This window comes from Pipistrellus kuhlii, unplaced genomic scaffold (assembly GCF_014108245.1).
Source record: "Pipistrellus kuhlii isolate mPipKuh1 unplaced genomic scaffold, mPipKuh1.p scaffold_m20_p_4, whole genome shotgun sequence".
Taxonomy (NCBI): domain Eukaryota; kingdom Metazoa; phylum Chordata; class Mammalia; order Chiroptera; family Vespertilionidae; genus Pipistrellus; species Pipistrellus kuhlii.
Genome location: NW_023425540.1, coordinates 58860533 through 58887160, shown reverse-complemented (window position 1 = coordinate 58887160; position 26628 = coordinate 58860533). Strand labels below are relative to the sequence as shown.

At 39.8% G+C, this 26628-nt stretch overlaps 2 protein-coding genes across 16 annotated transcripts in view; both read right to left on the bottom strand.

Moving 5' to 3' along the window:
• Window positions 1–6843: 6843 nt before the first annotated feature.
• On the bottom strand, window positions 6844–13073 carry SRP19 (signal recognition particle 19). Of its 4 annotated transcripts, XM_036409743.2 has the most exons (5): window positions 12730–12889; window positions 11804–11879; window positions 9803–9874; window positions 9600–9711; window positions 6844–7381 (listed from the first exon to the last, which is right to left on the bottom strand). In XM_036409743.2, exons 1-5 carry the CDS (start codon window positions 12768–12770, stop codon window positions 7248–7250), a joined length of 435 nt encoding a protein of 144 aa, XP_036265636.1. In that variant the 5' UTR covers window positions 12771–12889; the 3' UTR covers window positions 6844–7247. The 4 variants fall into 4 exon arrangements, with proteins under 4 accessions (XP_036265636.1, XP_036265638.1, XP_036265639.1 ...); XM_036409745.2 differs by lacking the exon at window positions 9803–9874; XM_036409746.2 differs by lacking the exon at window positions 11804–11879 and having other exon boundaries at window positions 12730–12886.
• Window positions 13074–18614: 5541 nt separating this feature from the next.
• Window positions 18615–26628, bottom strand: part of APC (APC regulator of WNT signaling pathway) — a 93229-nt gene continuing 85215 nt past the window's right edge. For all 12 annotated transcript variants that reach the window (XM_036409719.2, XM_036409717.2, XM_036409720.2 and 9 more), the window contains one exon: window positions 18615–26017. In XM_036409719.2, the coding sequence (XP_036265612.1) occupies window positions 19444–26017 (6574 nt within the window). In that variant the 3' untranslated portion in view covers window positions 18615–19443. The remainder of the gene's footprint in view (window positions 26018–26628) is intronic.

The window sequence follows — 26628 nt, the reverse complement described above, 5'->3', positions numbered from 1 at the left end:
CCATAAATTCCTTTATGGTAACTTCAGGTCTCTAGAGTTTACAAGGCCGCCACCCAGGCCCTCCCTGAACCAGCATATTTATCTACACTGCTGTAACATATTACCACAAATATATTGGCTTAAAATAACATGAATGCATTAGCTTACTGTTCTGGGAGTCAGACATCTAAATGGCTTGGCAGGACTGCATCCTTCTGGACACTGGAGAATCCCTTTTCTTGCCTTTTTTCAGCTTCAAGGCGGCCCGCGTTCCTCGGCTTGTATCCTAGGCCTCTGCTTCCCTTTTATAGGGACCCTTGTGATTACATTGGGCCCACCTGGACAGTCCAGGACACAGGCATTCCTTGCTTTACTGCGCTTCACAGGTCTGTGTTTTACAAAATGAAGGCGAGACCCTCCACCAGCAAAAAAGATTACAACTCGCTTTATTGTGATACCTGCTTTATTATGAAGGTCTGGAACTGAACTCACAATGTCTCTGAAATACACCCGTACTCTCTCCAGCTCCAGCTCCTTAATTACATCTGCAAAGTCTCCTTTGCTATGTGAAGTAACAGTCACAGGCTTTGTGGGGAGGGGCATTATGCTGCCTACCCTACCTGGTCTCTCGCTGGAGATAGAAATTTCATTATGAAGTCACACCCAACTTAAAAATAAATGTAAAGAGAAATCTGAATGTTGGGAAGGAACTAAAATTTAAGGGGGGTTAGTGAAAAACTACCCCATCCCTATTCAAGTAAAAGACTAGAGGTTTATCCTCTCCACACAGTAAGAGGATCTTTGGAACACAGGCAGAGCTGAGGGACAGAAGTTGAGTTAAAAACAGGATTGGGTGACAAAGCTGAGACCCATTTCCCCACCCCACCTCCTCCCACTAGGCTCCCAGGAAAGAGCTCAGTAGACTCCTCTCTGGGAAAACAGATCAGCTTAAGAGAAAAACACAGCCAGATACCCCTTTAGTGAAACTCAGTATGCCAACTCTTCTTGTGTGCTCAACTTTCAGTCAGCTTTTTGACCTTCCACTCTGAGAAATAAGAAATTATATTCATGGCCGAGACCGGTTTGGCTCAATGGATAGAGCGTCGGCTTGGGGACTGAAGGGACCCGGGTTCGATTCCGGTCAAGGGCATGTGCCTTGGTTGCGGGCATATCCCCAGTGGGGGGTGTGCAAGAGGCAGCTGATCGATGACTCTCTCTCATCGATGTTTCTAACTCTCTATCTCTCTCTCTTCCTCTCTGTACAAAATCAATAAAATATATATTTAAAAAAAAAAAAAAGAAATTATATTCATGAAATAACAGAATGATAAAAAAAGAAAAAAGAAAAAAGAAAAAGGAAACATTGAGATGACAAGAGATTAGGCAAGTTAAAAACACAAGAAAAGTGGAAAAATTCAATAGAAGGGTTGAAAGATAAAGCTGAGGAATTCTAGGAAATAGAACGTATAGGCAAATAAATGAAAATAAGAAAAAGAAAATGAGGACTAGTCCATCATGTCCAATATTCAAATCAGAGGAGTCCAACATAGATCAGAAAGGGAAGAAAAATTGGAGAAACCAAGATGGCAGCATAGGGTAGACACCTGAATGCAGCCTACCACAACAAATTTGAATTTAGAACTGAAAAACAGGGGAGGCATTGCCCTGAAGTGCCGGACGGCTAGCTGAGAGGAGGCTCTGCCATCTGGGAAGGAGAGAGAAGGCACGCTGAACCTCAGGAACTGTGAAGGTACTAAGAACTGTGTGCGCGAAAAGGCGCTGGCTTACTCCAGGCACGGGGAGAGGAAGGGCTGGACAGAGATTGCTGCTGGCTTACTGCTGGCTCACAGAGAGGGCGGGCCGGGCTGAGTTCGCTACTGGCTTACTCCCGGTGCGCGGAGAGGGTGGACAGCTAATTCGCAACTGGGTTTCTTGTTCAAGAGGAAAACAGAATCAGCCTGTTGCTCTGATAGACAGCCCCAGATAGGGAGAGGCCAGACTGTCAGGCAGTGGGCAGAGATCTCTCGGAGGTGTGTGAAGCCAGAGGCCATTGCTGCGGAACTTGGGGAGGAGCCCAAGGGAAAACAAAGTTTGTCTGCACCAACCCGAGACTCCGCCCCATCTCTGGCTGAGCACAGCAGCTCTCCCAGAGACTGGCTTTCTCTAAGGAGGGACTGGCAGAAACCCAAAGCTTGTCTGTGCCTTTACCAAAGAGGTGCACGCGCGCGCCTGCAACCAATCTTCCGAAACTCTCCGAGAACAGGTCTTTTCTAAGGCGAGACTGACAGGGAACCAGATTGTCTATGCCACCCTGAGACCCTGCTCTATCCAAGCGGAGTACAGAAGCCCTCCTAGCTGAGACTCTGCTGATCCTCACAGCCAATTGGCTTGGAGATCAACGCTTCCCAGTGATACCAACAATAAGCAAGGCTTAACAACAAGACTGCACACACAGCCCACAAAGGGCTACACCAAGACTGTCCACTGCAGGTAACTGGGAAGGCTGTGCTACTGGGCTCTACCAGAACACCTAGCACACAAAGCTATTCCATCAAATCAGGGAAACAACTAAAATGCAGACGAGGAAGGAGACAAAGGAATGAGATGAAGGAAAAGAAAAGATTGGACATTGAGTTCAAAACTACAGTTATAAGGTTATTCAACAATATCCTAAAAAAGGCCGATAAAATAAATGAGACCTATGAGGATATGAAAAGGGAGCAACTAGAAATAATAAGGGATCAACAAGAAATGAAGAAAACATTGTCTGAAATAAAAAATATTATACAAAGTCCTAAAAACAGACTGGAAGATCACAAGAATCAAGACAAAGATTTAAAACACGAAGAGCCAGAGGACACTCCTCTACAGAAGGGAGAAGATAAGAGAATCCAGAAAGTTGAAGATAGTGTAAGAAACCTCTGGGACAATTTCAAGCAAACCAACATCAGAATTATGGGGATTCCAGAAGAAGAGAGCGAGCAAGATACTGAAAGAATACTGGAAGAAAAAGTGACAGAAAACTTCCCCCACCTGGGGAAAGAAATAGACTTGCAAGTCCAGGAAGATCGCAGAATCCCAAACAAAAGAAATCCAAGGAGGACCACACCAAGACACATCATAATTAAAATTCCAAGAGCAAAAGACAAAGAGAGAATATTAAAAGCAGCAAGAGAAAAGCAGGTAGTTACCTATAAAGGAACACCCATACGATTGTCAGCCGATTTCTCAACAGAAACCATGCAGGCCAGATGGGAATGGCAAGAAATATTCAAGGTGATAAATAGCAAGAACCTACAGCCAAAAATAATCTACCCAGCAAAGCTATCACTCAGAATCAAAGGACAGTTAAAGAGCTTCACAAATAAAAAAAAGCTAAAAGAGTTCATCACTGCCAAACCAGAAATTATATGAATTGCTGAAGGAGGTTATTTAGGAAGAGGAAGAAGATAAAGATAAAAATTATGATCAACAACAACAAAATTATGATCAACAAACATGTAACTATCAACAAGTGAATCTAAAAACCAAGGGAATTAAAAAAATCTGATGAACAATATTAACTGGTGAATATAATAGAATTAGAGGTATGGAAGGGGAGTGGACTGACGATTCTCAGGGAAAAAGGGAGTGGGGGTGCGGGAAGAGACTGAACAAAAACTGTGCACCTATGGATGAGGAAAATGGGGGATGGGGAAAGGACAGAGAGTGAGGTGGGAACCTGATGCAGGGGAGCAACTGAGGGGGGGGAAGAGGATCACATTTGTAATAATCTGAACAATAAAGATTTATTTAAAAAAATAAAAATAAAAAAAAAACTTAAAAAAAAAAAAGGTAAGAAAAATCAATGAAATTTTCAATTTCCCCAGAACTTGAGAACACAAGCTCCCAGGGGAGGCCAGTGCTGCTGAACCTCCCACCACACTTTTGAGTACCTTAGTACATGGCTCAGCGACAAATGGAATAGATGGTAACAATGTAAACGGTGAATAGTGATTAAAATTATGATAGGAGGGAAGGTTGGAAGCAGACATGCATGTGGTGGGATAAAGGAAGAAAATCTAAATCCTCCTAAGATGGAAGTTAATATCTAAAATTGAAACCATGAAAACTAGCTGGCTCTTTAAATTATGTACAGATATAATATTGATAACAATAAAGCCTTTTAAAGTAGGCAAAGGATATGAACATAATTCATTGAAATAAATATAAGTGGTATTTCAACATATGAATAAATGCTCAATCTTGCTCATTAGAGAAGATTCTGTTTTTCACTTGACTGGCAAAGAAAAGCTCAATTATGCATTCATTGCAATATGAAGAGCAATACAATGTTACAGCAATAGTTCTGAGATCTTTCTGACACTTATTGCCAAAACAATTTTAAAGTCACCTTTTCTTTAAAAAATATATTCTTTAAAATATACTTTTGATTTCAGACAGGGAGAGGGATAGACACATCAATGATGAGGATCTCTGATTGGCTGCCTCCTGTACGCGCCCCATTGGGGATGGAGCCATAACCCAGGCATGTGCCCTTGACAGGAATCAAACCTAAAACGTTTCAGTCCATGAGCTAACGCTCTATCCATTGAGCCAAACCGGCTAGGGCTCCAGTCATCTTTCTGTGACAAATATTTTGTTAACTGCCCCAATATCCATTCTCCACTACTTTCTTGTTGGCTGCCTCTATCAGGACTAAAAAAACCATATATCCACTTTCCCAGCCTGCCTTGCAGCTGAAAATGGACATGTGCCACAGGTCTGAACCATGAGCATACATACGTAGGCTAAATAGTATATTGTTCCCAGGCTACAAACCTGTTATTGTACTGAACACTGGAGGTGAGTGTAACACGACGATTAAATATTTGTTTATCTAAGAGAGCACACCTAAACATAGAAAAAGGCAAAGTAAAAATATGGTATAAAAGCTAAAAAAGGGTACACCTGTATAGGGCACTTACCATGATTGGATCTTATAGAACTGTAACTTGCTCTGGTGATCCAGAAAGTGGTGAGTGAATATGAAGGCCTAGGACAGGACTATACAGTACTGTAGATTTTATAAACACTTTGCCCTTAGGCTACATTAAATGTATAAAACAACATGAGATGAACGAAATTAAGTACAAGACAAATGATGTAATCAAGAGCCACAGTAAGCACAAGATGTGAGCTGCTGATGGTATAACATGGCAAATGGTTTTATAGCAAACTTTTTTTTATAAGTAGAAAACGTACATTCTAAAATAGTAATAAAGTTTAGTATAGTAAATACATAAACCAGTAACAGTCATTTGTTATTATCAGGTACTAGAAGCCTGATGCACGAAGATTCATGCTAGAATGGGCTTTCCTTTCCCTGGCTGCCGGCACTGCCTTTCCACTCCGGCCCAGCCCTTCTGCTCAGGCCCCAGCAGGCTGCCTCCTTCCACTCGGAGAGCAGCCTCTGCTCTCTCCGCTCCCGACACCCCCTGCCTTCCCATGCTGCCCAGAGGCCCGGAGACTGGGGGTGGGGCAGAATGCCTGCGTCATTGCCAAGGCAATGATGCAAACTTTCCACCCTTCACTTGGTGTCTGTATATGCAAATCAACCACCACCTTTGTTGGGTTAATTTGCATATCACTCCTGATTGGCTGGTGGCATGGCAAAGGGTATGGTCAATTTACATGTTTGTCTATTGTTAGGTAAGATTATGTACTGTGTATAATTGTATGTGCAATATTTCTATGTGACTGGCAGTACAAATTTGTTTACATCAGCATCAACATAAACACAAGTAATGCCTGTTGTGCTCCAAATTTACAACAGCTACTACGTCATTAGGGGATAGGAATGATAGGAATTTTTAGCTCCATTATAATCTTATGGGATCACAGTTGTATATGTGGCCCATCCCTGACTAAAACACTATTAGGCAGCACATGACTAACAGCACTTCCAAAAGCATAGGGAGTCACAGAAGGCAGTTCGCCCAAGAGTCTCAGTGGCAAAAACATAAGGCTAGATAGGGATTCTCTTCAACTTTACAAAAAATTCAGACAGTGCTTTGCAATAAAGATAGAATTAGCAATCCAATTTAATTTATTGAAAAAGGTGTATCTCAAGGTGCTAAAGCATAAGTAATTTTAGAATTCAATGAAAACAATGTCCTTAAGCTTACAAAATAAGCAAATCTAAAGCTTAAACTCCAGGACTGTCCATGTCAAAAAACCAGTTATTGAACTATTCAATTACAGTAACTAATTAAAAGAATATGATCTAGCCCTCACTGGGTGGCTCCGTTGGTTGGAGCGTCATCCCATACACTAAAAGGTTGTGTGATTGATTCCTGGTCAAGGCACACACTAGGTTGTGGGTTAGATCCCCAATTGGGGTGCATAAGGTGGCAGATTGATGTTTCTGTCACATCAATATTTCTCTTGCCTTTCCTCCTCTCTAAAAAGAAAATCATTAAAAATTAAAAAAAAAAAAATCTATAGACTGGGTGTTCATAGACCTCCAAGAGGAATTTACTACTTTCTTCTACTTTTAAGGTCATGCTAAACACCCACTACCCATTTTATTCTTTTATATTTTTATTATTATTTCTAAAATATATTTTTATTGATTTTTACAGAGGGAGAGGTTGAGTGAAACATCACTGATGAGAAAGAAGCATTGACTGCCTGCCTCTTCCATGGCCTATACTGTGGAATCAAGCCTGCAATCCAGGCATGTGCCCTGCCCAGGAATCAAACTGGGGCCTCCTGGTTCACAGTTCGACATTCAACCACTGAGCCATGCCAGCCAGGTTTCCCATTTTATTCTTTTAAATTATCTCTTCCACTGGCATTAATTCATAAGCAAAAACTACATAGTCAGTTTTGAATTTTATTTCATTAGCTTAAAAGGTGAACGATATGTGTTTTAAATCTTATTAAACTCATTTATCTGAACATTTTTACATAGAGCACAGATACAGGATTTCAAGTAACTTATGGCAGAGGCCATTGTCCTTTTAAAAATAAGCTTCTTTCTTCCACAAAAACTGCATTGAAAGGCAAAAAAATTTTCTTTTATGGTATACTGCATAAGAGCTAGATGCAAACTTTTTGTGTAAATTTATTTCATTGTCAACTCTCATGCTAAAGCTGGGAGGCACAAATGTTCATAGTTCAGTTAAATGATACAAACAGAAAGCTTCAGCTCCTCCCAGATACAAAGCAGAAAGCTCCCTCCACGGCTCTTACAGCTGTATGTCCGACTTGATTGTCTTGCCAGGTCACTTCTTCTTCTTTCCTTTCCCTTTTTTACTTCCCTCTCCTTGCTGAAGAGTTTGGTCACTACCTCCTGTTTTTTGTGTCCTTGTTTTTAGTTTAGGAATCATTTCTGCTGCATACAACATTACTGACTTACCTAGGAACCAGAAATTAAGGTTAGTATATAATCCATGAACTAAGATGCAAAAGGTCATTAACTTGAATATCATAAAGTTCAAGAAATCATCACACCACATCAAGAAAATGAGAAGGATTTCAAGAAACAAAAAAAAAGACTATAAAGGCAATGACTAGGAATGGGGCCTTTGGTGGTGAAAGTACTGAGAACAACGCTGAAATGTTTAAAATAATACAATCAAAATTTAAGTGTAAAACAAAAAATTGGGTCTTGGTCCTAGTAATTAACTTGAAAATCCAAAGAGAACTTTTCTACACATAAGAAATTGGAAATAGCATATCATTATAACTTTTAAGCCATGGAAACACACAATATAGTGTACAGATGACATACTGTGGAATTGTTCACCTGCAACTTGTATAATTTTATTAACCAGTGTTCACCCCAATAAATTAAAAAATTAAAAATAAAAATAAAACACTAGGGATGATGCTAGTCTTCTCTTACCATAACCTCCTGTGCCTACTCCCTACCCCTTGCCTTGCTTTTGCCATTAGGTTAACTTCTATCTTAAGACCAGGTATTTTCTTACTTTGTTTTTAAATTTACCTAAGTGGTAATACTATCTCTTGCTTTTTTTCACTAAGAGTGGCTTTTTAGATTAATGAAATTATAAGCAAACATCAAGAACTCTAGGATCTAAAATGGCAATGAACATCTGACAATTTAGTAATTTTACACTCTTAACCTAGGAGCAATGATGGACTTTCAGAGGTTTACAAAATGTTCACAAAACAGTATTTTTGGAGGAAACCATTAATAAGTTTCATCATATTATCAAATAGGTCCCTAACTTAAAGAAGTTTAGAACCATTGCAGCCACTAAGGAAAACAGTATGGAGTTTCCTTAAAAAATGAAAAGTGGAACTGCCATTTGATGCCCGTGGCCCACTTCTAGAAATATATTTCAAGAATCCCAAAACACCAATCAGAAAGGATGTATGCATTCCTATGTTCATAGCAGCATTATTTAAAATAACTAAGATTTGTAAACAGCCCGAGTGCCCACCAGTAAAAGCTGTGGTAGGTACATTTACACAATGGAACACTATGCAGCTGTAGAAAAGATGGATTCTTGCATGGGTGGTGTGGCTCAGTGGTTGAGTGTTGATCTGTGAACCAGAAGATCATGGTCAGAGCACAGGCTGGGGTTGCCAGGAGGCGTCAATCAATGATTCTCATCAATGATGTTTCTGTTTCTTTCTCCCTCTCTCTCTTCTTTCCCCCTCTCTCTCTCCCCTCTCCTGTAGGACCACATCATACCTCAAGAAATGCATTAAGTCCAACTGCTGAGCACACATCTTGAATCTCTGTAGCTGTAGGATTTTCAACAGCCTGAACAATTAAAAAAAACTCTCTTTCTCTCCCTCTCTCCCTTTCTTTCCCCCTTCCTCTCTGAAAACAAAACAAAAACAAATTATATATATGATCTCTTACTCTTTGAGACAGCATGGATGAACCTGGAGAGTATTATGCTAAGTGAAATAAGCCATTCAGAGAAAGACAAGTATCACATGATCTCACTCATATGTTTAACCCTTTGCACTCCGAACCATTCTGGACATTGGCTACCAGCTACTCAACGCTAACGGCGGAAACGTGCGTTGAATTAACTCAATTCCCCGTAATCACTAATAAACTGCAATGTCCCCTGAGAGGGGACATCCGAGTGATATGCTAGAATTCCGATGTCCCCTGAGAGGGGACAGCAGAGTGCAAAGGGTTAATGTAATAAAAAAAAAATAAATTGACCCACAAAATAAGCATGCAACAGACTGAAGAATCTCAGAGTGGGGGGAGGAGAAGGTACAGATGGTAACAGATTTTATATACTGATATGCATAACCCATGGACACAGACAACAGGATGGGGAAGACTTGAGGTGGGGTGGGAATTGGGTGGAGGGGGGCAATGAGAGTAAAAAGGGAGAGACATCTGTAATACTCTCAACAATAAAAATAAATAAATAAATAAATAAATAAAAGAAAACAAAAAAAGTACCCCAGCCTCCAAAGTTAGAAGCACTGTTTACCCTGCATCAGTGGTAGTCCTTTCTCTAAATTAGTATGTAGAACACACATTATTTTTACCTTTCAAAAGTTCAGAAATTTCTTTGCAGTGTAGAGGAATGAGTAACCTATCCCCAAATTTTACTCATTCATTTAAAAAAACTTACGTGATGGGAACTGTGTAAGACAGAGGCTGCCATCTTCCTGTTTGAGTTGAATCCGGACTCTGCCCCTGTACTGGGCATCACGATTCCATTCTCGGGAGTACATTTTGTTTTTCTAATACAAAAGAAAAACAGGCTTTGTTTAAGGATGTTATTATATCAATGAGATGAGAATGGAAAATAGTAAAGGAAGGACCACATCATACCTCAAGAAATGCATTAAGTCCAACTGCTGAGCACACATCTTGAATCTCTGTAGCTGTAGGATTTTCAACAGCCTGAACAATTAAAAAAAACACTAAACAGCTTAGCTTTAAGTAGGTACTACAATACTGTGTAAATCATTTCAAATACTATGATCAAAACATGTATCAAACCCAAGGTTTCCATTTCTACTAGATCCAGCTGTTTCCACTATAACTTAAAAAAAACAAAAAAACAAAAAAAACAAAAAACAAAACAAAAACCTGGAATACTGATCAATCCTTGTGTTGTTCATCTCCCCTCCAACAAAACATACACTTCACAAGTGGAAGGACTAATTTGTTCATCAGTATATTCCCCAACATCTGGCATGATACTTGGAGCATAGTAGGTGCTCAGTGAATACTGGTTAAACAATTATTACAGATACAACCACTTTAGAAAATTATTTGGTTCTCTCTATTAAAGCCAAAAGTATGCATTCATTATGGACATGCAATTGCACTTTTAAGTATATATTTTAAAAATGCAAAACTATGTTCACTAAAGACAAATTCAAAAGCTCTATTTACAATAGCCCCAAACTACAAACAACCCAGTTATCCATCGATAGTACAGTCATACAAAGCAATACTACATAGCAGTGGTTGTCATTAAGGTAATGTTGCCCCCTGTCCCATCCTCTCAACATTTGGCAATGCTTTAGAAACATTTTTGATTGTCACAACTAGGATGGCGTAGGGCACTGGCATCTAGTGGGATGCTAAACAACCTAAAATACACAGGATAATTATCTGGCTCAAGCCAAAACCGGTTTGGCTCAGTGGATAGAAAGGTCCCAGGTTCGATTCCGGTCAAGGGCATGTACCTTGGTTGCAGGCACATCCCCAGCAGGGGGCATGCAAGAGGCAGCTGATCGATGACTCTCATTGATGTTTCTAACTCTCTACACTGTATCTCTCTCCCTTCCTCTCTGTAAAAAAAAATAAAATAAAAATAAAATAAAATAAAAAAATAAATAAATCAATAAAATATATTTTAAAAAAAAGAATTATCTGGCTCAAAATGTCAAAGGTGCTGCTGTTGAGAAACGCTATTACAAAGCAATGAGAATTAAATTTCACTCAAAAATGTGGATAAATCTCATAAGCTTAAAGTTCGGTGAAAAACAGATGTAAAAGTCAGTGTGTAATGCATTTTAAATAAAACTCATAAACAAGCAAAAGTAATCTATGGTGATGGAAGTCAGCAGTGGTTCTCCTTGTATGTGAGTATATATGGAAAGGACAGTGACTGGGAGGGGATAGAAAGGAATCTTCCTGGATGCTGGTAATGTTTTCTTTCTTTAAATTAGGGCGATTACCCATGTGCACTCATTTTGTGAAAATTAAGACACTTAAGATTTTTGTATGTATGCTTGCTATATATCGATAAAGTTCAAAACAACTTTTTTAAAAAATATATTTTTATTGATTTTATACAGAGAGGAAGGGAGAGAGATAGAGAGTTAGAAACATCGATGAGAGAGAGTCATCGATCAGCTGCCTCTTGCACATCCCCTACTGGGGATATGCCCGCAACCAAGGTACATGCCCTTGACCGGAATCGAACCCGGGACCCGAGCCGACGCTCTATCCATTGAGCCAAACCGGTCCCGGCAAAGTTCAAAACAACTTAATCATTCTCCAAATTATCTGACAGCTTGCTACCAGAGGGCTGTTTCAGGGAGTCAGGTATTATTCTGAACCAAAGCTTTGGTGTCTTCTCTTTTATCCAGAGGCAGCAAAACAGACTTTCTTTTACACATTTAAGCAGAAAGTGAGATATAAAATAACTCGAGAATAACAAAGTCAAGGCTTCAGACCAAGTTACCTTGACCCTGTTGTCAGAATACAAAATGTGCTTCTTAAAAAAAATAAAAATAAAATGACATCAATTTTGAAAATAAAAGGTATCAACAAAGTCCCTTCTCCCCTGAAGGGCCAAGGTACCAGCCTGCTTACCTTACTGATGGGGATTCGCCTGCCCTCTGCGATGGTCTTCTTGTTATTTAAATAAGCAGGGTAAATACAAACAAACCTGCCACAGAAAAAATACAGCTGGTATCACCGGAGCAGTGTTCCCAAAACCTCACCCCTTCATCCCCTCATTATCGTGACTGCCAGTACACCCACACTATGAGTCGCATGCTTTTTTCTTTATATTATCTCCCTTTCACTTAACTTACTTAAAAAGTAAACTTTAACTCACTACCTTAAGTGGAAAAGAACCCTACTTGCTACAGAATATTTAAAACAACAGTGTCTTAACTGTTTGTTCACTTAGATACAGGTCCCCGCCACAAGGGCCCTGTGTGTGTGTGTGTGTGTGTGGGGGGGGGGGGGGTGGGTCCTCTCTCGTGTATAGAAAGTACGGCGTTGGCCCTGACCGGTTTTGCTCAGTGGATAGAGCATGGGCCTGGGGACTGAAGAGTCCAGGGTTCGATTCCAGTCAAGGGCATGTAGCCTGGTTGCGGGCACGTTGGGGGTGGGGGGGAGTGCGGGAGGCAGCTGGTCGATGTTTCTCATTGATGTTTCTAACTAGCCCCCTCCCTTCCTTTGTTAAAAAAAAATCAATAAAATATATATTTTTTAAAGTATGGAATTAGAGGTATTAATAAACCTAAAAAACTCAAACGAGCCTTCGTGGACGCCGCAATAGGGAAAAAATAGTTCTCACGCAGTTACTCTGTTCGGTCATGCCATGTGCACGGAGCCGCACGGGCAAACCAGGTAACTACCGGGCTACCGGAGGTTGGCATTTCAGGGACCTGCGGAGAGCCCGGTGCGGGGGCCTCCGGGAGGAGCGGACGCCGGGGAGCAGCTCGGAGCCTCCTCGCGCGCCTCTCCCGGGGCCGGGGAGCGGCGCTACCTCCCGCCTCAGGACCCACCTGTCCTGGTCGGCCGGGGACCGCGCCGCGGCGCAGGCCATCTCCGCCCGCGCCCACTGGGGTGAGACCCGCCGGCAGCCCCGCCGGAACGCCGCTGCTCTGATTTCCCAGACAACCCCATTTCCGGCGGAAGTCCTGCCCTCCGGAACGCCTTGGCGTCCCCGGCCTTTCCCCGTCCGTTTGTTCTGGCACCTGTCGCTCGGCGCCGGAGTCCCGGCTCCTGACGTGGCGTTGGGCCCTATCCTCTCGCGAGAGCGTCCGCAAACGCCTGCGATGTTTTTCCCTGGTGTCCTCAAAGCGAGGCGTTTTGGGCGCATGCGCCGTCGCTAACATGGGATTCCTCACCGAGTGCTAGACGTGCTCACCTGTAGATGAATCCTATCAGATAAGGCCCTCATTTTTTATTTAATCATTGGGGTGACATTGGTTAATAAGATCATACAGGTGTCAAGTGTACATTTCTATGATACATGATCTATACACATTGCTATGTGTTAAGCCTTCATTCTTATGATCTTATTTTACCTTTAGTTCTTTAGAGGCCCCATCTGCAAATACAGCCACTGGTTCTGTACTTTTTTTTTTTTTTTTAATTGTCCTCACCTGAGGACAATTTTTCATTTATTTTTAGACAGAGTGGAAGGGACGGGGAGTGACAGAGAGAAACATCAATGTGAGAGAGACACATTGATTGGCTGCCTCCTGCATGTCCCCTGACCAGGGCCAGGGATTGAGCCTGCAAGTGAGGTACGTGCCCTTTACTGGAATTGAACCCAGGACCTTTCAGTCCATGGGCTGATGTTCTATTCACTGAGCCAAACTGGCTAGGGCACTTTTTGTACTTTTTTTCATTTGCTAATGGTATTTAATTGGATTGTTTAGGTTTTCTAAAAACTTGACTTCAAGCTGAGAGTGGTTCTTTTACTCTTCATGTTCAATCCACTCATTGTTTGGTAGTACTCTGTCGTTTCATGCTTCTTTGTGAAATACAGCCCTCTGCCATTTTTCCTGTCCTTATATATCTTGGTTAAGATTTCCTAGTTGTTATTTTTGGGCTAGTGATTTGGATGGGAAGTTTTATTTCTTTCTAACATTGGAGTTACTATTAAATGAAAATACTGATTTTGTATTTTTCTAAAAGTAAAATAGTATCTCTGAACACTGCCTATGTAAGATTAGAAATTTAGCATGCTTTTACATCTTCTCTTCCTTCTAAATATTGTTTCCCAGATTGGTTTGGAGTAACTTGAATTTAAGATTAAAATTATTACAAATTTCATCTTTTCATTTTGAGTTACTTGGGCACTCACATTGAGATTCATTATCAGATTAACCACAATTATTTATGCATTTATTCAAGTTTAATTTTTTTTGCTCAGATGGTTTACTTAAAGCCTTTCTGTTTAATTCTTGGGATACTGAGGCAGAAATAGGTCATGGGTTCTGATTGTCCAGTTCTTTGGAAATGCTCCTCATGGATTTGGGGAATTCATGTTTTATGAATGCAGCATGTGACATAGCCTCTGCCAATCACGGCCACCCAAGCAAGGCTCCAGAAATGAGCAGTGTGAGGAAGCAAGTGCCTCATGTAATGTTACTTATGGCAAGAGTGTTTGAGAAGGCTCTGGTGGTGAGGGGCAGCACCTGAATCTTGACCAAAGCAGCCCCATTCTATGAATGAATTTTTGGCCCATATGCAAACCCTGTGGACTACTTAATATTCTCTAAATGAACAAACATATTTGGTCTTCTAGGGAAGATCTTGTTGATAACAATAAAATTCTGAATGATAGTACTTCAGATATATTAAATGCTAGTTTGGCTGGCTTCAGAATTCTTAGGTAACATTTCTATTCTCTTCCAAATGCTGCATATATGGTTTTACTGCTGCTTTTCATTTTTGGTATTTAATATGGCAGAGAAGAAATTTGATGCCAACCCCTTTTTTTTGTAGGCAACCTATTCCTCTCTCCCCACAGAAAGAGAACGTTTTATATTTGAAATTAACTCACTAAAATGTATCTAAATACGGTTTTCTGGTAGTTCAAAGTTACTTCAGGAGCAAAGAGGGTTTAAAAGTTCAAGTGCCCCCAAACACAAGGACAGGTAAAACCAGTTCTCATAAATGGCAGGGACTGAGATAAAACCAGGAGCTTGCTCTCTGCCTCTCCCCCATATCTGGACCCTTCTTTCTTCACTGGCTGGTTTTCCCTTAGTTGTAGCTTGAGGATGCCAATCATATACAATAACCCTTGGCCTTAACTCTGTAAGATCTTTCAGTTCCAGCTTTCAGTCACCACCAGAAAATGTCTTTGTGACTCTTACTTGAAATCGATTGGCCCAGGCTCTTCTTTAAGCCAGGTCATACAAGTATTTGGTAACTGGTCATTCGATGACGAGTCTCCCCTATGACAGGGGCAAGACTGGGTATGTGGTTCAGTGACCAATTAGTGATGCTAAGTGTTTGGATTCCAAAGGTGATGCAGGTGGAGCAGGTAATGTTTGACATTGTTCTCATAGTTATGTTTCACCAATGTTGCTTTATATTCAATGGTCATCTTCATTAGTATACATTATGAGTATTTTTAATTTAAAAATAGTAACAATCACATAACTTCAAGAAAATGAACGAATAGTCACAAATATAGAGAAAGAATTATCCTGAATATCAGAGGAAAGAAAGTATATTTAGCACCAAGAACAATATTATACACATAAAACATACAGGTTGAAAGAAGTATTGATGGCCTAACAAAAACCAGAATATTGTTTTAAAACCAGAAAATAGTTTTATAGTCCACAGAACAGAGTTAGGGGAATGGCAAGCAAACGACCTGCTGTTTACAGGAGGCAAAGTCCATAGGTTTCAACACTATAAAGCAATATTTTCAGGTCAGCAGAAGAGGAGGAAAATATGCTTATTAAAAATTAAAAAATAATGTATATACTCTACTTCAGCCACCACGACTTGTGAAAAATTACTTCTGTTCAGTAATTTTAGTGATTTGACCACTTCAATTCTTTCTTCATCTCTTGGCAATAAATAGATTTTGCATTTCTGGCACTCGTATTTTTTTCCTTAGATACAAAGAAACCCAGTGATAACATAAATTCAAATGTAGTGCAACTGGCTTCTACCCTCAGCAACAGATTCATCCCTTCACTTAATCTTATGGTAACATGATCTATATATATATATATATATATATATATATATATATATATATATATATATATATATATATATATTTTTTTACTATACTTACGGTACTATTTGATCCTTATGGCTTACCTTTTATTTCATTATTTCCTGCTTATTAACTGTCCTTTTAGTGCCCAGATAACTTGTAAAGTTTACTCTCAAAAAATATATTTAAAAAAAAAAGTTTACTCTCAAATACCAATCTAATTTGCCATACAGTTAATGGATTGTTAGTCACTCCCACTGTATATTAACCAATTAGGTACATTTACCTTACACCTGAAATAATTTCTAAGTTGCTTTTCATAGTCTCTACTATTGCAAATACAAATGAGATACTTGCTGAAATTGCCTTCACAATAACTGCTTCAAAGGGAACAGCAGCTGGTCCCTCACACTCATCTTCTATAAAATTGCTTGTTCATGTCTGGTAAACGTGTCCACTATTGGGAGTGGAGATGAGCTATATCAAATTGCATAGCTCAGTATTCAAGTCTTTCATGCCTAAAGGTGAGGAAAGCTTATTTGTTGATATAACTGTCAAGGTAACTGGTAAAGGTCCAGTTGTTGAGAATGACTAGAACCGAAGGTAATAGGGCAGTTGCTCTCCAAGTGTGGTTCCAGACCAGCACCGCCACCTGTGAACTGTGAGAATTGCAAATTCTTGGATCCCACTCAGAATCAGAAAGGATAGGAGTATGGGCCCAGTTGTTTTAATAAGCACTTCTGGTGATTCAAATGCACTGGCTTGAAAACCATTGCTGTTGTGGTTTGCTGCTGTCCAAAGCTAGATATTTCTCTCAACAGGCATCACAACTATTAACTATCCTCAAAACTAAGCTCAGTATGCCATTTAAGTAACAAGCAATATCTGGTGTTAGGACAGCACCGTGAACTTCTAAAAGTATAATTGGGACTTGCCCCTTTACTAATTCTCTAACAGGAGGGTCTCAGAGAACAACTTCCCCCACAATGGATAACATGGACTGGTCCTTCTCCCAGTAGATGTTGCCTTTAGGAATTCCTGAGTTTTCTGGCATGTGGAAGGCACCCTTCATTTCCAGAATTGATAATATTTTGCCTTACTTGAAAAGGACCATTTTTTCCCCCTTACTTGGAAAGGGAAATTTAACTTTAATTGGCTTACATCCCATTTCTTTCCACAAGAGCACTCGAAGCGGTTTATAAAACCTGGTATGCAATAAATCAGAAAAAATAAAAAATCAGGACTAAAAGAAGAGGAAAGAAATATGACCTATATGCACATAACCCTATTGAGTAAGGCAGACTAAGAAAAATACAAATAGAATAAATTAGTATTGTTATTCACAACTATTTCATTTAGTTAAAATCTGACAAAATTTAAATGTAGATATAGTCCAAAGATCAGTAAAATGAGGTCTTTGTAAAGTGGTGCAGAGAAAAGCATATGGACTTTGGAGTAAAATGCCTTAATTTTAGCACTCTATTTACTGGCATTTTATTTTAGAAAACCAGCCTCATTAATGGTAGGTAATAGACACAGGTAAGGGGTAATTAACTACATGATGCGATTCCTAGGGCACAAGATAGATGTGCTGACTCCTCCTCACCCCTTTCCCAGTGCCCCACTGTAAGTATCTTTTTCTGTCTCCAAATGCAGAATGCACAAATCTCCTTAAAAATAAAATTTCATTCAACAAATGTATTTATCCTCCTCACCCTCTGATCTTTTAGGACAAACTCTGGGAAGATAAATGATCTTTATTTAATAAATGTATCAGTTTATCTTCATGAAGAGGATTCTCCCTGCCATGTTAGGAAGAGGCACTAGGACACCTATCCCACAACTCTGCCTGTCAAAAACTAAGTTTTCCTCAACAGGCACTGGTTTTAAATAGTCTTTTGAATATTCTAATGGTATTACATCTACCTTTGATGTTGCATGTGTTATATTTTCTGAGAATGGCAAAGTGCTGATTATTTTTGGTTGCTGGGATTTTTGCCTTAAAACACAGAGTGATAAGCCCTAGCAGTTTGGCTCAGTGGATAGAGCATCAGCCTGCAGACTGAAAAGCCCCAGGTTCGATTCCAGTCAAGGGCACATGCCTGGGGTTGCTGGCTTGATCCCCAATGGGGGCCGTTCAGGAGGCAGCCAATCAATGATTCTTTCTCATCATTGATGAAATCAATACAAATATTAAAAAAAAAAAAAAAAAAGTCCATTCCAGACCCAGCAGCAACAGGGAGAAGATGAAGTTACAAGACAGTTATGTTCCAAGTCAGGCTTGGAAGAGACAACTTATACCTAAGAATAAACATTTTTTCAAGTATAGAATTCTATTAAGAAAAAAAACACAACTCTATGTGGACCTGTTATGTTCAATGTCCAGTCTGTGCTAGGCAATTTACGTTGGTATTAAATAAATTTGTTTTAAATCAACTCCATGAATATGGAACATTAGGAAGTGCTAGTCACATAAAGGAAAAATAAATTTCAGGAATGGTTAAGTGCCAATGCATGGAATGGTTAAATGCCAACAGTCAGCTTCAATAGTTTTTATTACAGTAGGAGGAATTTTTCTCTTAATGCATAGAATTTGAAGGGAAAAAATTACATAAGCTTTAAAAAGAGGCCCTTTAGACAATTATTAATACAAATGTGAAATAAGACCCTTCAAACAAATACCAATTTCAGTAACAGTTTACATACAGTAATAATTTATTCTGAAATGTTCTGTTGAGACAAATTCATGTCTCATAATAAAAGAGCAGCCATCTCACCTCAAATACCAGAATATACAACAAGTTACAGCATAGCAAAAAAAGTTTACCTACTTTCAGATAAAATCTAGTTCAGGTAAAATAGTTTCATCCAATGTTTTACAATAACACAGATTTTTTTTTTAAGCACAAAAAGTGTCAATTGTTACACTGTAGCTAGCTAATGCACATCATGTGACCACAGAACTGTTAATTGAACCATCAGTTTCTTTCATGCAGTAAAGCAAAGCAGGCTGGGTAAACTTGCTAATCAGGAACCATATTACTGTGAATTTCACAGCCACATGATTATGATGTTAGATGGACTCACAAGGACTAAAACAGAAGGTGGTGGTGGTTTTTTTTGCATAAATACCAATTTCTCCCTGATGTAAGTTTAGTTAGTTTATAATCTAGAAATGATTGGTAACAGCAATATATCATATCTTCTATCTGTACTGTTCATTATTTTAAGACAAGCAATAATTAAAGGATGATGGGAGGGGATGCTACTTAAATACATGTAAAACATTCTGTACAAATATACTTGGCTTTACCATTTTCTTCTTAGCTATCAAGAGTGCCTCCCAAAATATGACCAGTGAAGACAAAGTATACTATCAAATATGGCTTCCAGAACAAAAACCTTCTAACAAGAATCAAACCTATTTACAAAATTGTCAGTCTTTTCAAGTTTCACTTGAAACAAATTTTCTACATAGCAATTGTAATTAACACATAATTTTCTTAGCTTAATTAGTTCAGCTCTTCTAAACAGACGTCACAAGGTAAGACCCAGAATGGCGCTTGGGACTTTGAGTTCCACTGGATTCTGTGCTGTCAGTTTTTGAATCTCGTTTCTTTGAGTTATTCACTGGCGTTGGGATCTGAGATGGCCGGGCTGAAGTGCTATCTGCACTGCTTTTCCTAGGGCTTGGGTTGTAATTAAAAGGAGTCACTCTAGCAGCTACAGCCCCACTAGGTGAACTGTGTTTGCTTGAGCTGCTAGAACCAAATGGGGTACGCTCAGCTATAGAACTTTCATTAGTCTCTGCTGCAGGGACAGGATTACTTTGTCCTGGCTTCGCCTCAGTTCCTTTTTGGTCTGGGGCATTTACCTGAATAAAAGAATTCAGGCAGTTTTCCAGACCGATGGTGCGGATGGGACCACTGCCATTACCCACATTCAGTTTTCCCTGATTATCTTTAGAATCTTTAGCATTTGGATTTCCCTTTTCTGAAACACTGTCAATCACTGGGGGAGTATTTCCTGTGGGAGATCTTCCAGATCGAGGGTTGTTAATGGGACAGTCCTCGATTCTCACCCAAACATCCTCTGTTTTAGAAACAGCAGGTGCCATTTGATAAATCAGAGTCTTGGATTCAGCACCATTTACAGCACCTGTGGAAGCAATATGAGTACAATTTGTGGGAGAAATTTCACTTTCTTTTATTTTTCTCCATGTTCCTTTTATAGATACTTGGTTTTCTTTAGTTTGCTTGGTTCCTGAAATACAGTTCACATATTTTTCATCCTCGCTTTTTGCTTTTTCACTGGATTCTGATGAAGCAGAAAGAATTGAAGATGAACTGCCAGTTCTTCTCCAAGTGCTTACTCGAGGAAGGGATGATGAATGTTTGCTGTGCTCACGTTTCCAGGTTCCTGACCTATTAATTGGAAGTCTGGAAGGACTTTCAGAATGGGAGCGTGCTATATCATGGCGCTTCACAGGTCTTCCATCATTATAATCTACAGTGGGACTGAGATTAGGGGGAAGTTTTCGCCATCCACCAGACTGAACAGACGAATGAAGAGACATGTCAGGAAGGGAAGGACTTAAAACTGGAGTCTGTGCCTGGGACCTTGTGGGAGAATCTGGTCTAGAAGATGGAGAAAGTGATTCAAATGAAGCAGATTCCTCCAATTTTCTCCTTAGGGTTGGGCTTGGAGCTTCTTTGATGAAAGTTGACTGGCGTACTAATACAGGTCTCTCTGACCTATCAGATTCACTTCCACTTGATTTAGTTGAAGACATTCTAGAAAGTTCTACTTTTTTATTAGATCCATTGCTATTACTCATCTGATTCAGTCCTTTGGAGGCAGACTCACTTCTTGGGATACTACTGCCATTCTTGGATAAACCTGTTTGTTTTGTAAGGTTCTGCTGGCTCGTCTGTCTGCCTGGAGATGTGTATGACATTTTCCCAGAACCCGAGGACTTAGTTGAAGCAGTACTAGGGGATGATGTCCTTGGCAGTTGAGATAATTTGTTAGGAGGACTTATTCCATTTCTACCAGGAGAAATTGAGTTTCGCCCTGGAGACTGCATAGGTCTACTTAATGGTTGCTGGGCAGGTCTTGAAGGAGTGGAATCTCTAGATCCTGATCTAGAAGGCCCTTTATTTGATCCGGCCAGCTGGGATGTCTGCCTGGTAATAGGGCTTAATTCTGACTTCACTGATGGTTTGGTTCCTCTAGGAGAAGTGGTGGCTGTCGGACCTTCACTAGGGCTCTTGGAGGCTGGAGTCTTAAAGGGTGGGCCTTTTTTAGAAACTGGACTTGTACTTGATGAGCTATTACGAACTCCCGGAATGTGAATCATTGTCCGACCTCGAGAGATTGAAGGCATATTTGCTTGAAGGGGCTGTTTCAATTGGCTTGAAATTTCTGAATTAGATCGAACCTTTCCCGTAATCAAACTCTTATAAACTTTTTTCCCTCCTTTGATGCCTTTATTTTCAGATTCTACCTTTTTAGTTTCCAATGTACTTTTCTCGCCAGGTTTCAGAATTCGTGGGCCTTTATTACTTGTAAAGGGTTTTTCCTCTTGATCGGGTGTAAGATGAAATGGTGACCCCAGAGAGATTCCTGATTTCAGTGAAAGAATGGAATCTGAATCAGACGAAGCTTGTCTAGACAAACATGCAGCAGCAGCGGCTTGATGTAAACTACTTACTATGGAATTTGCACCTTCCTGAATGGCTTTCCAATCAAAATTTTCCGAGTCAGGGGATAAACCATGTTCTGAATCTGGTCTCTGTATATCTTTCAAATCAAGTGTCAAATCTTCTGCTAATATGCCACCCAGATTTCTGGGACTATGCTTTTCATTATCACCTTTGAGCCTTGAGGGCTTCTTCTTTTTTGGCATTGCAGAACTTATACATTCCTGCAGTAGGTCATCTTCAGAGTCAATACTGAGAGAACTGAGAGAGCTGTTTCTTGAGAAACAAACTGGCGTATCTTCCACATGAAATGATTTAGGAGCGTAACCCGATGCCTGAGGTTTATTTGGTTCTCCCTGGGAGGCAGGGGGCCCGGTGTCTTTGATAGGTTCACTCTCTTTGTTGTTGTTGTTTTCTTGATCAATGTCACTAAGAGAACTTAGAGAGGAATTTCGAGAAAAACAAACTGGAGTATTTTCAATAGCAAAATTCTGTAATTTTTCATCAGCTGCTGCCCCTCTGTCTGGTATGTCTTTGGATGACTGAGGAAAAGTGGACTGCTTCTGCAGCATGGGTTTATTAGATTGTCCTCGATTTATTGGATGCTTTGTAACAGTTTGTGTCTTATTACCCGATTGTTGGCTTGTGGTTAGTTCTGTCTGACTGTTAACTTTAGCTTCTGATTCCTTATTGTCTTTTCCCTTCCTTAATTCAGCCTTTTCCCTGGAAAGGTCAACATCATCATCATCAAAATCTAGAGAACTCAAAGAATCATTTCGTGAAAAACAGTATGGAGTTCCTTCAATAGGTGTGTAATGATGAGGTGAATCAAAAGTAAAGCTTCCTCTGACTCGATCTTCATTGTTTGGTAGCTTATCATTGAAGTCCTTGGAATTATTTTTCAGGTTCTGTTTCTTTGAATCTTTGTTGTCTGAAAAAGTTCTTTCAGCATTTAAATTATTTTTTGAATCTGTATTTTTTTTTACATGTGCCCTATATTCAGTATTCTGTGGCATAGGTTTTACTGGTGAAGTAGGTTTCTTCTTCTGACCATCTAATTGATTCTTGTTATTTCCAGATGAAGACATAGATGCTTGTTGGACCTGGTCCATTATCTTTTTCACACGGAAAGGCTTGTGACTTTTTCCTTTGGGCATGGCAGAATTAATGCATTCTGCAAGAATATCACCTTCTTCTGTTTTACTGTCATCCAGTTCAGGTATAGTCACAGATGAGGTTTTTCCTCTTTGAGCCTCATCCATACTTCTGCCTTCTGTAGGAATGGTATCTCGTTTTTCAAATTCACCTGTTTGTGCCCCTGCTCTAACCCCTTCTACAGCAGTTAACTCATTCGGAGGGGATTCTATTGTGAGATCACTTAGAGACGTAGCTGTGGAAAAGTTTATAGGCGTCCCTTCTACACAATATACCCGTGGCATATCATCTCCTGGTGTAAAACTAACATGCTTTTGTGCTTGCATCCTGTTTTGTGATGGTAAAAGTTTATACACAGGCAGTTGACTTGGTTTTCTTGCAACAGGTGGAGGTAATTTTGAAGCACTCTGGGCTGGCTTTTTGGCTTTGCGTGAAGATTTTGTTGGCATGGCAGAAATAATACATTCTTCTAGTATTTCAATATCATCATCATCTGAATCATCTAATATATCTTTTTCAGAATCAGCAGGTTTTTCAGCCTCTTTTTCCGGGTTTTCATTTGAGTCTTCAGGCTGCTCAGATTCTGTTTCATTCACATTGTCATTTTCCTGAACAGGAGGCATTATTCTTAATTCTACATCTTTCTGTATAAATGGCTCATCAAGGCTCAGAGCACTCAGGCTAGATGAACAAGAAAATCCATCTGGAGTACTTTCTGTGGCAAAATGTAGTAAAGTATCAGCATCTGGAAGAACCTGGACCCTCTGAACTGCAGCATTAACAGCCGCTTGCTTAGGTCCGCTCTCTCTCTTTTCAACATTCGGTACTTTATTTTTAGGTGCCTCTTGTTTAGCTTGCACTGTTTGAGGAAGAGGAGGAGGAGGCGGCGTCTTACTTCTGCTTGGTGGCATGGTCTGTCCAGGGCTATCTGGAAGGTCACTGGGGCTTATAATGCCACTTACCATTCCACTGCAGGGTTCACTCTGAACAGAACTGGCAATTGAACGACTCTCAAAACTATCTAGTGAACTGACAGACGTGCATCTGCTAAACATGAGTGGAGTCTCCTGAACGTAGTGCTCTGGTGGACTTTTAGGTGTCTGGGCACCACTTTTTGATGGCGATTTGGCCCCTGAAGAAAGTTCAACAGCTTTGTGCCTAGCCGATTCTGAAGATAAACCAGAAGCCGGGAGTCTGTTGGATTTGGTTCTAATGTGCTGTGACACTGTTGGAACTTCATTCACAGAAACTTCAGTTGCTCTAGTTCCACTGTTTTCTTTTATCTCTGCTACCTGTAGTGTATTAGCAGAATCCGTTTCCTGTGTCCTCTGATCACATCCCATTTCATCTTCAGCTGATGACAAAGATGACAAAGAACTACACCTTGAAAAACATATTGGGGTGTCTTCTACACAGTAAGTCTGTATGGTCTCTTGGTTGATAGAGGGAACTTTACAAGAGGTGGCTTTTTGAGTCTGACCACTTCTGCTCTGTGCTGAGCTTGGATGGAGCGGATTCTGCCTCTTGGCATTAGATGAAGGTGTGGATATATTCTCACTGCTTGTAGAGATGTGTTCAGTTTTAGTGCTTTGTCCAGATGAACTCTTTGAGAATGAAAACGATGGTTTCTGTGAGGGAGGAATGTCTGTGGAATATTTTAAACTATAATCAATAGGCTGCTCCACATGATGTTTTTCTTCATTATATTTTATGCTATAATTTGTTGGTCTCTCTTCTTCTTCATGCTGCTCTTCCTCAGAGTAACGTTCACTATAGTTGGTTGGCTTATCATCTTCATAATCATCTTCCTGACACAAAGACTGGTTTACATTTTGATTAATTCCATGATTAGAACCTACTCGATTTGTTTCTGAAGCACTAGCTCCTCTTGACCTATATGGAGAAACACATTCTTGCTGTCCAAAATGTGGTTGGAACTTGAGGTGTTTATCATCAGTGCTCTCAGTATATACGGGATAAGTTGTGCTTTGACTCCTTGATTGTCTTTGTTCACCGTGTTTCATTTCATCTTCTATTATATGTTTGGGTCTTGCCCATCTTTCATTTTGTGAAGGACTTTGCCTTCCAGAGTTCAACTGCTCATCTGAATACTTAAGACTATAATTTATTGGTGTATCTAGTTCTCCATCATTATCATCCATATGATTTGCACTATGTATTTTATGGGCTAGATCAGCTGGATATTGACCATAGCTGCAACATTTACTTTCATCATCTTCAGAATAAGATTCAATTGAAGGTTTCATTTGCCCTCTTTTACCATAACCATCACTACTACTGACACTATTTAAACTATCATTTGAAGATCTCTTATATTCTAATTTGCCATAAGGTATAGGACATGTCCTATTTGAATTTTCCGACTTAGTGAAGTTATAAGTATTTGAATGTGTGTGAGCAGTAGAACTTCTTCTTAGTGCATTTCTCTCATCTGTCCCACAATGCAATTCGGTGGTAGACCCAGAACTTCTGTCTTCCTGAGAAGTGTGAATTGCTGATACCTCTTCCATGACTTTAGCAATTTGGGCTGCAGTGGTGGAAATCTGCAAACCTCGTTTTGAAGAGGTTCCTGGATTTTCTGTTGGTGGGTGGTAGTTAGCTAGGGTAATTCCTCGTTCTCTCTCCAAACTTCTATCTTTTTCAGAACGAGAACTATCTAAACTTCCCCGTGATGAAGAGGAGCTGGGCAACACTGTTGTATTTAAATACGGTGATAGGACAGTCATGTTTCCAGTATTAAAATTGTCTGACCTATTATCATCATGTTTATTGGTGTCAAAAACATAGTCACCATAGAGACTTTGCTTGTGTCTTTGCTTACCACGATGAGATGTCTTGGGACTTAAATTGTCAATATTGTCAAAAGTTTCTGATAAGTGCTGAGCATCTAATTCTGCTTCTAGAGCTTTTTGTTTCCTGACATGAAGAGATGGCAAGCTTGAACCAGGAGACATAATATTGGCATCCTTATACTTTGCGGGTCTATTTGCCATAAGATTCCTTAAAGCTGCAGCACTTCCCATAGCAATCATTTTGTGCTTTGAATGAATGAGGTTCTTGAGCATGCTGACTGCCCCCATGTCCCATAATGCCTCCTGGTCTTTAGGATTTCTTGCTGAGAGATTCCACAAGGTTCCACATGCATTACTGACTATTGTCAAACTGTGAGATTTTAAGTGTTGTAATAAGGTTTGCAGGCAGTTGTTCTCTCTTAGGATTTGCCTGAAATAAAGACCACAAAATTAAGGTCAGAATCTGTAGTAACAACGAATAAAAGAATAAAAAACAAATTTAAATCTAAATGTAATTACTAAAACAGGCAAAATAAAATTGTACCAATTTATACTATAAATTCCAAGCATTCCACATCTCCTTTTGTTATGTGTTAGTTCATTTAAGGTTTATTATTTTAAAGTACTTCTTTGTCAGACTAAAAGAAGTACAATGTTCATTAAAAAAAACCAAAAAACGTTTTTATTGATTCCAGAGAAGAAGGGAGAGGGAGAGAGATAGAAACATCCATGATAAGAGAGAACCATGGGTCGGCTGCCTCCTGCACCCTACTGGGGATCGAGCCTGGAACCCGGGTATGTGCCCTGACCAGGAATGGAACCTGTGACCTCCTGGTTCATAGGTTGATGCTAAACCACTGAGCCATGTTTGCTGGGCAGTACAATGTTCATTTTAATCTATCTTGCATAGCTTATATGACCTGATAACTCATTAAATTTTTTCTTGAACAGGTACATTTACCTTATTTACATAGTGACAGATTTTCCCAATTTAAGGACGATAAGTGTATCTTGCTGAAAGGGACTTTGTGGTAAATTAAT

Bases quoted from the DNA above. Each gene is read 5' to 3' on its own strand.
- SRP19 (XM_036409743.2), bottom strand. From the start codon at position 12,770: ATGGCCTGCGCCGCGGCGCGGTCCCCGGCCGACCAGGACAG. The intron at 9,875-11,803 runs GTAAGCAGGCTG...TTAATTGTTCAG, and splicing joins GGCGAATCCCCATCAGTAAG to GCTGTTGAAAATCCTACAGC. The intron at 7,382-9,599 runs GTAAGTTTTTTT...TCTGGTTCCTAG, and splicing joins TCTTACACAGTTCCCATCAC to GTAAGTCAGTAATGTTGTAT.